The following is a 14,638-nucleotide window of genomic DNA, read 5'->3' on the forward strand; positions in this document are numbered from 1 at the left end:
ATTTAAAATCAGATTTTTAAGTACAGAAATTGTGTCCACACCAAGGAATGTAAATTTCCACATATTCTCTTTTCTTTGTAATTTGAACATTAGATTGAATGTCTCTTTATCCTCTCCTCTTCTGCTCCCGGGCCATCTGACACAGTCCACACAGAGGCAGGCAGGCCATGATTACCCAGTCGTCACACACAGAGCCCTGAGAAGCAAAAACAAGAGTCGGGTTGAGGTGAGTTACTACAAAATAGCATCATCTCTCCTGTACAAAATCAGCTGACAGCTAACACACACTTACCTCAATGCGGTATCTGCTGCGCATGCTTGTCCGTAGAGCGATCATGGCACCTGGAAGGAAGGGCAGGCAGCAGCTGTCCCCGTTGTCCTGAGCCACCTTACAGCCCAGGATGCAAGGGAGGAACGTTCCACAAAGACCTGGAGGTGAGAGGCATATTGTCAAATTGGAATTCATTTGACACACACATACACACACACACACACACACACACACGTAGACACTTACAGATGCCACAGTCTTCACAGCAGTCGCACACATTAGATGTCCAATCTGATGATCCGGACGACACAGTGTACTGTGTGACGGAGACCTGAGGCTGCGAGTTGATCACATTTGACTGGAACGCCATTGCTGTAAGTAAAAGCGAAGATATAATACAATCTAAAAACAGATTATATTGTACAAAGATAAAATATTATTCACAAAAAAGTTCCCAGTTCACTTCTTATCTGGGGACATATTCTAGCCATATTAATGTTTTCAAGCTTCTTACCTCCTCAGGTTCGTGTATGGCTCCTGAAAAGGTGGTCGTACGGTGTCAACGGTCTCGGGTTAAATCCACTAACAGGAGGCCAAAAGCCATGACCACGACTCTTATACCCGGTGTGACGTCGCCCAGTTTCTGTGCTGATACGACATGGCAAACAATGACCATTTAGTGCCAAACATACAAAAGTGTTTAGTTTTGGGGCGTATCACCTTTTCAAAAGGGTGCACCTGCCATGACGTGGTCGTTATCAGTGCGTAGTGTGCATATTTGTATTTTTAGCAAACCTATAGACCAAGTTTTACCTTTTAGTACAGGTGTGGTGTGTGTACACACTCTGGGCTGAAAGATGAATGGGAAAAGAATAGTTAAAATGCTGGGACCCTTAAACACAGACCTGAGTCTAAAGGAAGTGTTTGTACTCTTGTGCTGCAACACATCTTTTAACACGGGTACATATTTAACATTGTTTAATATGGGCAGGTGTAATCAGCGGTTTATACAACACAAAAGATCTTTTACTGTTTATAATACAACATGTAGTTTTAATCAGATCCCTTTTACCTGTAGATCCAGTATAATTTGTATTTAGTCTGTATGGAGTTGCAACATATGAGACAAAAACAGTAAAGAAGTATAAAAGTGATTAACTAAAAGTAATAAAACATCACTTACATTGAAAAACATTATACCTATGCTGGTCACTAGTAGTATTTCAGTAATCTGGTCTTTTAAACATGTATAAACATGTCCTGCTGCTAAACACCGCGTCCTCTTTAACAGCACAAATACATACTTTATACTAATTTATCACCTCATGACTTTTCCTAATGTTATAAACAGGTTTTCACAAGTTCCCCCCGCTGTAAAACCTGGTTTGGATTACTGTTATTGGCGTTTTAAAACAGATTATTCATAAGAGGTCTGGCTGGGATTTAAAGCTCTGCGGGGTTTATCTGACCACACACATCGTTTCTGTCCCCATGTAGCATAACGTACATTTCTTTGTCTGTTATTGTATTTTAATCTGCGACCAGCCGCTCTATCGCTCCCTCTGTTGCTCGATCGGTTCACAGAAACGTCCCCACCCTTCACAAACAAAAACAATATACAGTATATCTCAAAAATGAGTACACCCTTTAGATTTTTGCAAATATTCTGTTATATCCTTTCAGGGGATAACATTATCCTACTGAAACTTTGATATAACTTAAAGTAGTCAGTGTGCTGCTTGAATAACAGTATAGATTTATTGTCCTTTGAAAATTACTCAGTACACAGCTGTTAATGTCTAAACAGCTGGCAACAAAAGTGAGTACACCCCATAGTGAACATGTCTAAATTGTGCCCAAAGTGTCAATATTTTGTGTGACCACCATTGTTATCTAGCACTGCTTTAACCCTCCTGGGCATGGAATTCACCAGAGCTGCACAGGTTGCTTCTGGAATCTTCTTCCACTCCTCCACGACGACATCACGGAGCGCACGGATGTTGGACACCTTGCACTCCTCCACCTTCCTCTTGAGGATGCCCCACATGTGCTCAATTGGGTTTAGGTCTGGAGACATACTTGGCCAGTCCATCACCTTAACCTTCAGCTTCTTCAGCAAGGCCGTTGTCATCTTGGAGGTGTGTTTAGGGTCATTATCATGTTGGAAAACTGCCCTACGGCCCAGTTTCCGAAAAGAGGGGATCATGCTCTGCTGCAGGATGTCACAGTATATATTGGAATTCATGTGTCCCTCAAAATGCAGCTCCCCAGTGCCGGCAGCACTCATGCAGCCCCAGACCATGATGCTGCCACCACCATGCTTGACTGTAGGCAAAACACATTTGTCTTGGTACTCCTCACCAGGGTGCCGCCACACACGCCGGACACCATCTGACCCAAACAGGTTTATTTTGGTCTCATCAGACCACAGGACATGGTTCCAGTAACTCATGTTCTTGGATTCATTGTCTTCAGCAAACTGTTTGCGGGCTTTCTTATGCATCGGTTTCAGAAGGGGCTTCTGTCTGGGGCGACGGCCATACAAACCAATTTGATGCAGTGTGCGGCGTATGGTCTGGGCACTGACAGGCTGACATCCCACTTCTGCAACCTCTGCAGCAATGCTGGAAGCACTCGCACGTCTATTTTTGGAAACCAACCTCTGGATATGACGCTGAGCACGTGGACTCAACTTCTTTGGTCGACCCTGGCGAGGCCTGTTCCGAGTGGAACCTGTCCTGGAAAACCGCTGTATGATCTTAGCCACTGTGCTGCAACTCATTTTCATGGTGTTGGCAATCTTCTTATAGCCAAGGCCATCTTTGTGAAGCGCAATAATCCTTTTTTTCAGCCGCTCAGAGAGTTCCTTGCCATGAGGTGCCATGTTGTCCAGCATTCAGAGAGAATTGTGCCCAAAACACCAAATTTAACAGCCCTGCTTATCATTTACACCTGAATCCTTGTAACACTAACGAGTCACATGACACCAGGGCAGGAAAACAACATCATTGGGCACAATTAGGACATGTTCACTATGGGGTGTACTCACTTTTGTTGCCAGCTGTTTAGACATTAACAGCTGTGTACTGAGTAATTTTCAAAGGACAATAAATCTATACTGTTATTCAAGCAGCACACTGACTACTTTAAGTTATATTAAAGTTTCAGTAGGATAATGTTATCCCCTGAAAGGATATAACAGAATATTTGCAAAAATCTAAAGGGTGTATATATATATAGTTGTGTATATAGTATAGTCAATATATAGTTGTATATATAGTATAGTCAGTATATAGTTGTATATATAGTATAGTCAGTATTTAGTTGTATATATAGTATAGTCAATATATAGTTGTGTATATAGTATAGTCAATATATAGTTGTATATATAGTATAGTCAGTATATAGTTGTATATCTAGTATAGTCAATATATAGTTGTATATATAGTATAGTCAATATATAGTTGTATATCTAGTATAGTCAATATATAGTTGTATATATAGTATAGTCAATATATAGTTGTATATATAGTATAGTCAGTATATAGTTGTGTATATAGTATAGTCAATATATAGTTGTATATATAGTATAGTCAATATATAGTTGTATATATAGTATAGTCAATATATAGTTGTATATATAGTATAGTCAGTATATAGTTGTATATATAGTATAGTCAGTATATAGTTGTATATATAGTATAGTCAGTATATTGTTGTATATATAGTATAGTCAGTATATAGTTGTATATATAGTATAGTCAGTATATAGTTGTATATATAGTATAGTCAGTATATAGTTGTATATATAGTATAGTCAATATATAGTTGTATATATAGTATAGTCAGTATATAGTTGTATATATAGTATAGTCAATATATAGTTGTATATATAGTATAGTCAATATATAGTTGTGTATATAGTATAGTCAGTATATAGTTGTATATATAGTATATTCAATATATAGTTGTATAGTCAATATATAGTTATATATCTAGTATAGTCAATATATAGTTGTATATATAGTATAGTCAGTATATAGTTGTGTATATAGTATAGTCAATATATAGTTGTATATATAGTATAGTCAGTATATAGTTGTATATATAGTATAGTCAGTATATAGTTGTATATATAGTATAGTCAATATATAGTTGTATATATAGTATAGTCAGTATATAGTTGTATATATAGTATAGTCAATATATAGTTGTATATATAGTATAGTCAATATATAGTTGTATATATAGTATAGTCAGTATATAGTTGTATATATAGTATAGTCAATATATAGTTATATATCTAGTATAGTCAATATATAGTTGTATATATAGTATAGTCAGTATATAGTTGTATATATAGTATAGTCTATATATAGTTGTATATATAGTATAGTCAATATATAGTTGTATATATAGTATAGTAAATATATAGTTGTGTATATAGTATAGTCAATATATAGTTGTATATATAGTATAGTCAATATATAGTATATATAGTATAGTCAATATATAGTTGTATATATAATATAGTAATTATATAGTTGTATATATAGTATAGTAAATATATAGTTGTATATATAGTATAGTCAATGTATAGTTGTATATATAGTATTGTCAGTATATCGTTATATATATAGTATAGTCAATATATAGTTATATATGTAGTATTGTCAGTATATCGTTATATATATATAGTATATAATAGTTGTATATATAGTATATAATAGTTGTATTCTGTATGTTGGCCGATAAGTCACGAGATATTGCAGTACAGGAGTTTGTCCACCAGAGGGCACTGACTAGTTGATTTTTACACTTTTGATAGTCCTGCTTAGAGAGAGAGACAGTGTGTGTGTGTGTGTGTGTGTGTGTGTGTGTGTGTGTGTGTGTGTGTGTGTGTGTGTGTGTGTGTGTGTGTGTGTGTGTGCGTGTGTGTTGCTTTTGATTGTTCTGTATCTTCCTCCACAGGGGGGCAGTGGGTCTTTTATCATCATGATCATGATGCTCATGATCTCATGCTTTCAACATGTGGCTCTGATCGTTTAAAACATTTACAAGAATGGTGATGAATGTGTTTTCAGGAGGATCATTAAGTACGGCACAGATACAGAAACTAGGCATGATTTCCAATGTTATATTCTGCTACTTTATATTCTAATGCTACATCACACTCATTTACATCAACACTGTGATTATTGTACTGTAAATGCTTTGTCTAATCTTGTACTATGTTTTTGCTGTGAAGCACTTTGGGCTGCAATTCTTGTATGAAAAGTGCTATACAAATAAAGCTTATTATTATTATTATTATTATTGTTATTATTATTATTATTATTATTATTATTATTATCATGCTGTCTTTCTTTTGTAAAGTGTGTCCCGCTGGTCTCGCTGAGCTGCCTTCACCACCCGTCATGTCTCTTACAGTCTGTGTGAATAAACTGTCCCTTCGTCTGAAACGATTCGTTTTAACCCCCCCCCCCCCCCCCCCTGATAAAGCATGTGACATAAGAAGGGGCGCCAAATCTGAATGGCTTGTTGAATCACATATTTTCACATATCATATTACACAAAACAATAATTTGGGTTGTCTTATTTCACCGTCTGTGGGTTGGTAGGCACTCCAGATACCCAGATGTCTGTGCACAAGCACCAACAAATTATTTTTATATAATATTTCCCCTATAAAAGCCACCTTTGCCAAGAGAGTCTGGATTCTCCCTTGCTGCAGGTATATATTTATTGGATTTGTTTAACTCCCACATATCAGCATCGGTCAATAAGTAACTTCTTAAACAAAGTGTGTGTATCAGTCACCTTCTTTCAAAGTGGAACCCCATGCAGGTCTGTCGGTTTAAGAAGCCACTTAACATCCCAAATGTGCATCTAAGTGTCCCAAGTTGAAGAAAATGAAGCTTTAAAGCAAAGGTCTCAGACTCGCGGCCCGCGGGCCAATTGCGGCCCGCTGGACGATATTTTGTGGCCCCCTACTTGACATCAAAGTTTAGTGTTAGTGTGGCCCGCGCGTTTTCTCCCGCGAGTCGTTGCCTTGGGCGTTTTATATTTGTTTTAATCACTTATAGGCTACCATAGCTCAGGCTTGTGACAGCAACAGTTTTTTTTGTCACCCAGCCCGTCATGTCTTTCTCAAAACCTGCCGTGAAGAGAAAGGTTTGCGACGAGCACAGACAATTCCAGGAAAAGTGGGAGATGGAATATTTTTTTGTTGAGCACAGGGGCATCCCGACGTGTCTTATATGCACAGAGAAAGGAATACAACATCAGACGTCATTACTCAACTAGACATGTTGAGGAGTATGCAAAATACCAGGGAGATGAGAGAGAGGACCGGGTCGCCAATCTTAAAACATGTCTACTGAGGCAACAAGATCTTTTCAAGAAAGCAAGCAAAGAGAGCGATGCGGCAGTCGAAGCTAGCTACGTGGTGAGTGAGATGATTGCTAAGGCAGGAAAGCCATTCAAAGACGGCGAGTTCATCAAAAAGTGTATGTTACAGGCTGCAAGTATAGTCTGTCTGGAAAAGAAGGCTCAGCAAAGCAACATCAGCCTTTCAGCCAACACAGTGGCAGAGCGCATTTCTGACCTGTCGGGTAACATATACGATCAACTGCGTGAGAAAGCTAAACATTTCCGTGCATACTCAGTCGCTCTTGATGAGAGCACAGACATCACTGACACTGCGCAGCTCGCAATGTATGTCCGCGGTGTTGACGACAATTTTGAAGTGATGGAGGAGTTGCTCACAGTGATTCCAATGCATGGCCAGACCACCGCTCAGGAAATATTCCGCCGGCTGTGTGATGCCATTCTGGATGCTGGTTTAATAACAATTTTTGAGATAATTGCCCCCCACCTTCCCTGAGCTTTCCAGGATGTTCAAGCGGACCATGTGCCTTTTTATATTTAGACACTCTGGAATCAATGCTTTTACTTCAGAACAATATGTGACTTCTTTCACATCCGGCCTTCGTTACTTTAGTAGAAAGTGAAAATGTGTGCTGTGTAAAAGGCGTGTTGTCAGACAGCAGCTTGTGTGCAGCAGGGGCTGATGGGAGGTGTGAGCAGCCGTCACAAACACGTCGTCTCATCTCACAGCTCGTCCTTGTTTGGCCTCAGCTTCTCCGCAGGTTCACCAGGAGACACCGCGGCACAAAATGTTTTTCCTCCCAGCTGCTGCTCTGTGCTGTCTGTGTTCAGGTGAGTGTTTCCAGCCAATCAGGAGCCGGCAAACTCAACCTTTAACAAACACCGTCACGCTCACCTTCATCTACCTGTCTGGTTTTTATACAGCGCTGGTTGCCATGGCAGCAGATCTGATTCAGGATGATTTAACATTGACCAGGAGAGTTGGTGGAGAAGTTTCATTCAGCTGTCGAGACTCTGAGCTGTGTGATGGTCCTTATGTATTCTGGTACCAGAAGAGAGACACAGAAACATTCACAGTGATTCTTGATATTAATAACAATACTGGTGAAGTTGATTTCAGGTTACAATCATCCTCAGAAAGATGATTTCTCAGCTGTGAAGAAACAGAACGGCTTTGAGTTGAAGATCCAGAAAGTTAAACTCACTCATTCAGCCACCTACTACTGCTGCTGTTTGAAGGATCACACAGTGAGACATTATCCCTGCAGCCCGTACAAAAACCTCCAGATGAACAGATGTCAAACAGTGTGTGTGACAGGAGGAGAGCCGTGAACCACAGCCCAGGTTCACATGTCTCCATCTCAGCCACAAACACTGAACTGAGGATTGATTTGATATGTTCTTTATGTTTCTGTCAGATATTCCAGCAGGTTTATTGTTGTTCCACACAGTGAGGACAAACACAGAGGTCAAAGATCAAACAAAGAGACAACAATAACCATAACATCTACATTAATAACACAAATAAACAACAAACAAAGACCTTTTTAAAAGCAGTGCCTGATTAAAATGATTCACTAAAACAAAAGTGACACAATAATAAAAACAACATTTTGATGAAGATTAAAAATCGTCTTCTTCGACCTGCTGCAGGAATAAAGTCCGTTCCTCCTCACAAGGCTGATCTGCTCTTCATGCAAACACTTCCTGTGTCCTTCACAATAAAAGCTTTGCAGACACATTTCTAACATCACATGTCAGCAGATCATTTCCCTTCAGTCAATAATAAAGTGGACTCCAGGTTTTAGGACAGTTCCCCCCTCAACACAGATTTGCTAAACGTATTTGGATTGAATGAAGTTTCTCTGTGAGCAGTGGGACCTTTGGCTCAGTCTTTCCATCCAACCAACACTGAGATCCAGAACAAGATACCTGCCTGACTTCTATCACATGTCCAGTGGATGTTCATGGTCCCCAGAGGATGAATCCTAATGTTTATGTCCAGCTGCTGATCAACAGAGAAATGTCTCATGGCCGAATGTGACACAATATTGATGCACGAGATGTTTGAAGTGTTTAAAACAAAGTGTAATGAAATCAAAGTCCAACCCTTTAAAACATCCAAACACTCTCACAGGAACTCTTTCTGCTTCTAATACAAACTACCACACACACCATGTGGACAAGCGTCCTGTCATTTCACACACACGTCCTAAATCAAATGGACAATTTAAAGATGTGAGCTGATGATGGAGCCAGATAGAAACTTCCCAAAGTCAGCAGGATTTATCCTCTGAGGAGCAGGAACGTGTGAAGCAACGCTCCACGCAGACGCTCTGTGTCTAAAAGGACAATAACAGAAGAGACGTGTTAATATGAACATTAGAGAAACACATGAGCTGAAACATGATCCTGGTGAATCATTTGGACTCGTTCACCTCAGCTGACACTGTTCAACAGCAGACAGGTTTTTGTATCACTCTGTTTCACTGTGTTGACGGGGGGGTGGCAGGATACGCGATCTTTGGCTCTGGAACTAAACTGTATGTAACAGGTAAGAATAAACTTCTTCCTTCAGTTTATTTAACACGTTGAACATGTGTTTGGATGAGTTTGTGCTGCTTCAGGCTTCACATGTTACTTTTTATGATTAGTAGAATTCTTGCAGCCGTGCAGCTGTTGTTACATAAAAAAGGTTCAAACTTCCTGCAAATATGTTTAAATCTCACTGAACTCAAGTTATTCTTTATTCTGCAGATTAAACTCATTTATATAGAAAAAGTGTGATATTTGTAATGTTTTAAATACACAGTATAGCTTGTTTCTGTATATACAAGATACAATATGTTAGTAAACTTAATCTAATAGATGGAAAATCTGTTTTTAAAACAATTTATGTAACTTTAAATAAATGTGTTAAAGTTAAATAATAACTTTTTTTAATTAATGGTTGAATTAACTTTATAACTTTTACAGATACTGAACATGATATTAGAATAAATATAAATCATGCTTACTAATTTAAATATACGATATAAGATTATATAAAATGGAAAACACTTATTTATATCTTAACAAACTTTAAATATAGATATAAATATTGTGTAAAAGATTATTTAAATATTACAGTAAATATATTTTTGGAAAGTATGTGGTGGTAAATATTATGTATCAGATACAAAATATATTGTAATTAAATTATATTTTAATATACTATATTATATTATAATATATTATATTGTATTATATTATATTATATTATAATTTGTTATATTATATTATAATATATATTTTATTATATCGTATTATAATATGTTATATTATATTATATTATAATATATGATACTGTATTATATTGTATCATATTATATTATATTGGAGTTTTTATTGTCATTTTAAATATTCAAACATCTCATTGTAATTGTTTATAGAAGTTAAAATTGTGATGAAAAAAGTTGAAGTTTTAATTTCTTTGGTTTGAGTAAAGTATACGATGGTAAATATATAACATGTTATACTTAATAATAATTAATCATTATTAAAGTAACAATATTTATATAAAATGTATTTCATGTGAAGGTAAATATTTCACTTATTATTATATTTATATGAACTCTAATACAGGGAAATGATTTTGCAATATAACAATAACAATATATATAATTTATACAAACTATTTTATATATTTTTATATGATATAGGGTGATATATAATGTCCCAAACAGATAATATATATACATATAAATAGTAAATTAACCTTAATCTAATTCAAAATACATATACCAGACATATACAACAATAAATATGTTTTGTGGTAAATATTATGCATCATATTTAATTATATTATAATATTTAGTTGTATATTATATGTTCATTTCCCCTCAGGGATCAATAGCAGTCTAAATTCACATTTGATATTTCTCAACATATTATTGTAGTTGTGTATAAAAGTGAAATATTGTTTTATTTATTAGTGTTTTTAATGGTTAGCATTAAGTATATAGTGTTAAATATATAATATGTTGTAAATGTTGTAACCATTGAAACACGATTGTATTAATCAGAATATAAATATGTATTTATTATAATATATATATATATATATATATATATATATATATATATAGAATACAATATCCATTCTATGTAAGTGTCATTATTATATTATATTATATCACTTTGTATTAAATTATATGTGAAGTTCCCGTCAGTGATAAATAAAGTCGTAACTTTTTATATATTATTTTACATGGAAGTCACATTTGATATTATTTCCAAACATATTTTTGTAATTGTGCGTAAAAGTTCAATATTTATAAAAAAAGTTATGAAATGATTAATATATTGATTTGTTGTTTTAGTGGTTAAACTTAATAATATGTTGATAAATATATAATATGTTATATTTATATTGTAATCATTAAATCGTACATTTTATTTTATGTGAAGGTAAATATGTAATTTATAATAATGTTTATTAACTTTAATATTAAACAAGTTTTCCACTGTATGAAGATACTTATCATGATCATCATTATCTTATATAACATTATATTAATAATAATAATGAATGGGACATTGTAGTGAATGAACTTTGTACTAAAGTAAAGAGTTGTAGAAGCAGCTGTTGTGTAGACCCGTGATGACGCTCAGTGTGTCTGATCAGCAGGTGAACACAGTGTATGGACTGAACTTTGTGCTGTATTGATGAGGACTTTAGTGATCACAGTCCATGTAGTTTCCAGGATCACACTGAATGCAGTGCAGTGCTGGAAGCTGCTGTTGACTGTGTGAATGTGTGTCAAACTTCAGATGAGCAGGTAGTGAAGCCCGTGGTGAGCGTGTACCCAGCAGCATCCAGAGCCCACCTGGAGGGGAAGAGCTCCCTGCTGTGTCTGGCCTCAGCCATGTTCCCTCCTCTGGTCCAGTTCTCCTGGAGAAGACGAAAGGAGGACGGTCCTCTGGAGGAGCTGCCCCCTGCTGAGGGAGAGCAGCTGGAGCTCAGAGAGTCGGGACGCACCGCCGGCATCCTGCTGATCCACCAGCAAGAGAACAGCACATATAAATACCGTTGCTACGTCCGGCACGAGGGGGGCACAGTGGAGGCCCAAGCAGAACAAGGTGATGAAGGCTTGGTGACTGTGTTCAGCAGGGATTCAGCTTCATGTGGAGACGCTGTCAAAGAGAGCAGAGGAGCAGAGGACAGACATCTCACTCCAAACATTTCACTGCTTTTCTGTTTCAGAGGTTCCAGCTCCAGCAGCCTCCTGTCCTCCAGAGAGAGAGCCAGCAGACCTGCCAGCACTGCAGCAAGCTGACTGTAAGATCACCTGCTGCCTCTCCTTCAATGCCAATGTTTCCTTTCTCAGTGCAGCTTTCATTTTCAACGTCCACCTTGAGAGTCACTGTCCTGTCTACAGACCCAGGAAGCAGCCCAGTCGGCTGGAAGAAATGTCCACATTGTACGTTTGTGCAAAACACGGATACGTTGAATGTCGACGTTTCGACAAGCGTGAGACGAGGCTGATATGAAACGTATTTATGAAACGTGATTTTGCTTCACAGACGTTCACCTTCAACGTATCCGTGTTTTGCACAAACGTAAAATGCTAAAAATAAATTGTGGCGACTGGCTTGTTGCAAAGCTTGGTGGGGCGCTGACTTGTTGTATTTAATAAGGACCTTTGAGCTTTCACTGAAACTGTAGACGACCCCTGTCTCCATGTGAAGCTGGTCGTCCCGTCGGGAAACATTACACTGATTAAAATCTGTGTGTGTATGTGTGTGTGTGTGTGTGTGTGTGTGTGTGTGTGTGTGTGTGTGTGTGTGTGTGTGTGTTTGTGTGTCTGTGTGTTGTGTGTGTGTCAGTGTCCTTCCAGTCTCAGTGCAGGGTGAGGCTGCTCTGCCTGCTGTACACAGTGCTGATAGTGAAGAGTCTGGTGTACTGCTGTGGACTCTCTCTGCTGATGATCCTCAGGAACAAGGGAGCGTCCACCAACTGCTCACATGCTGACTGACTGTTTTCTGATCGCCTTTTCTCTCCATCACATCCCATCAATCTCTTTTCTCTCTGTGATCAGTATTCTCTAATATCAGTTATGACGTGTTGTGGTTGGTTGTAAAATGTATCTTGTTATGCAGGTTACCGTCATCCTAAAACTATAAGTACATATACACATATATATTTGCAGTTACTACGTATACATTCTGTGTTTATGTGTTTATTTCCACCTTTACTTGTGACTTGTAGACTTATAGAAAGATGAATCGTTAGCTGGTAGATGTTTTATTGTGTTTAGTATCTTTCATATTCTTCTGTGCGGCAGGTTTGTCAAATGCTCAATAAAGCTAAAAATCACAGTGTTTGTGTGTCTGTATTATGGATTTCAGTTTGGCTTCAAAGCAAATAATGAGAAACAGAATCCACTTCGTTGGCCATATATGTTGACGCCTACAAGTAATCTGTGTGTGGTTGTAAGTAGCTCTGAATATACTTATTATTACTATATAAACATTCAGCTAAACAAGGACAAGATAAGTAAATATATCCACACAGATATTATATACAGTCGGTGTGTGTGTCTGTTTCACCAGGTTCAGTGCTGACCCCCTTTTATAACTGTGTCAGTGTGGATGTAAAGCTCTACGCTGATGACACTGTTGTTTCCACACATGAACAAACAGCAGCTGCTCTGAAGCTACAACTGCTATAAGATGAAAACACAGCGACTCGCTCAGTCGGGCTGAAGTCTGAACGTTGGTGAAATAATGAGCATGTTTATTTATTCTACAACAATAAAACAGCGTTTCACTATTACAGCTTCATCGAGATGAACGGGACTGATACAGTTACTGATTATACATAAAGATTCATGTTTATGTAACACAAAGTCAGAACCACACGATGTTGTGTTCTGTTGAGGTGATAACATGGACGCTCTAGTTCTGCTGATGTTTTCTTGAGGGGGTGAAACAACAAGAAGACGTGTTTATCTCCGCGGTTTGTGTTCTGTCGCTCTGATCGATGATAACACACATACGACATGTTTAAATATTGTGGTCGAGGAGTCAGCGCTTAAAATCCTCTGGTGGTAATTTAAACACTTTGAGGGCAGACATTTAAACTTCTCTGGAATATTATTTTATAGAGAGAAGACATTTATGAGAGGATGGAAGATTTCAGAAACACAATTTAACAATTGTTGTTTCTTCAGTTGCAAAAAGAGAAACTGATAATAAGACAAACAAAGACAAGAGAGTGATTCAAATATTACTTATGATGTAATGTATTATAATATACAGCACAATTATGATATATTACATTATTATATGTAATAGGAACATTTATAATTCATTGTGATTAAAGTGGAAAATATGAGAAAACACTGGAAAATATATGTGTGTACTTTTGTTCTTAAAAATAAAAATAATTTCTTTGCTTTATTCTTTCATATACATTGGATGTTTATGTGGTTTTGTATTTGTGACACATGGTTGTTTGTGTTTAAAAACAGTGATTCAAGCTGATATTAAAGTTTTATAATTTATTTTGGTATGGCTTCCAGTAACTTTTAGAATTGACTTTAAGGTCCTCCTCCTTGTATACAAAGCACTAAATGGAACCGCACCAAGTTACACTGCCAACTCTCTAATAAACTATGTGCCCCCAAGAACATTACGATCATCTACTACTGGTTTATTAAATGTTCCCAGAAACATCCAAAAGAAAATTGGGGATGCAGCCTTTTGCCATTTTTGCAATCCAAAGCTATGGAACACTTTACCTGCAGATATTAGGGAGGCAAGCTCGCTCAATATCTTCAAAAGTAAAAACATATCTCTTTTCTTTAGCCTTTTAATAGTGATATTTTATATCTCTTTACTTTAGCCTTTTAATAGTGATATTTTATATCTCTTTACTTTAGCCTTTTAATAGTGATATTTTATATCTCTTTACTTTAGCCTTTTAATAGTGAT

The 14,638-nt window shown here is 36.9% G+C and overlaps 2 protein-coding genes across 2 annotated transcripts; one reads left to right on the plus strand and one right to left on the minus strand.

Annotated features, from left to right (window-relative positions):
• Positions 1-106: 106 nt before the first annotated feature.
• Positions 107-641, minus strand: cnfn (cornifelin). Its single transcript, XM_029451010.1, has 3 exons — positions 518-641; positions 293-429; positions 107-196 (listed from the first exon to the last, which is right to left on the minus strand). The coding sequence occupies exons 1-3, from the start codon at positions 639-641 to the stop codon at positions 107-109; spliced, it is 351 nt and encodes a 116-aa protein (XP_029306870.1).
• Positions 642-9,067: 8,426 nt separating this feature from the next.
• Positions 9,068-12,972, plus strand: LOC115020982 (uncharacterized). Its single transcript, XM_029451093.1, has 4 exons — positions 9,068-9,215; positions 11,474-11,782; positions 11,907-11,981; positions 12,530-12,972. Exons 1-4 carry the CDS (start codon positions 9,068-9,070, stop codon positions 12,676-12,678), a joined length of 681 nt encoding a protein of 226 aa, XP_029306953.1. The 3' UTR covers positions 12,679-12,972.
• The last annotated feature ends 1,666 nt before the right edge of the window (positions 12,973-14,638 follow it).

Source organism: Cottoperca gobio, chromosome 16, assembly GCF_900634415.1.
Source record: "Cottoperca gobio chromosome 16, fCotGob3.1, whole genome shotgun sequence".
Classification (NCBI taxonomy): domain Eukaryota; kingdom Metazoa; phylum Chordata; class Actinopteri; order Perciformes; family Bovichtidae; genus Cottoperca; species Cottoperca gobio.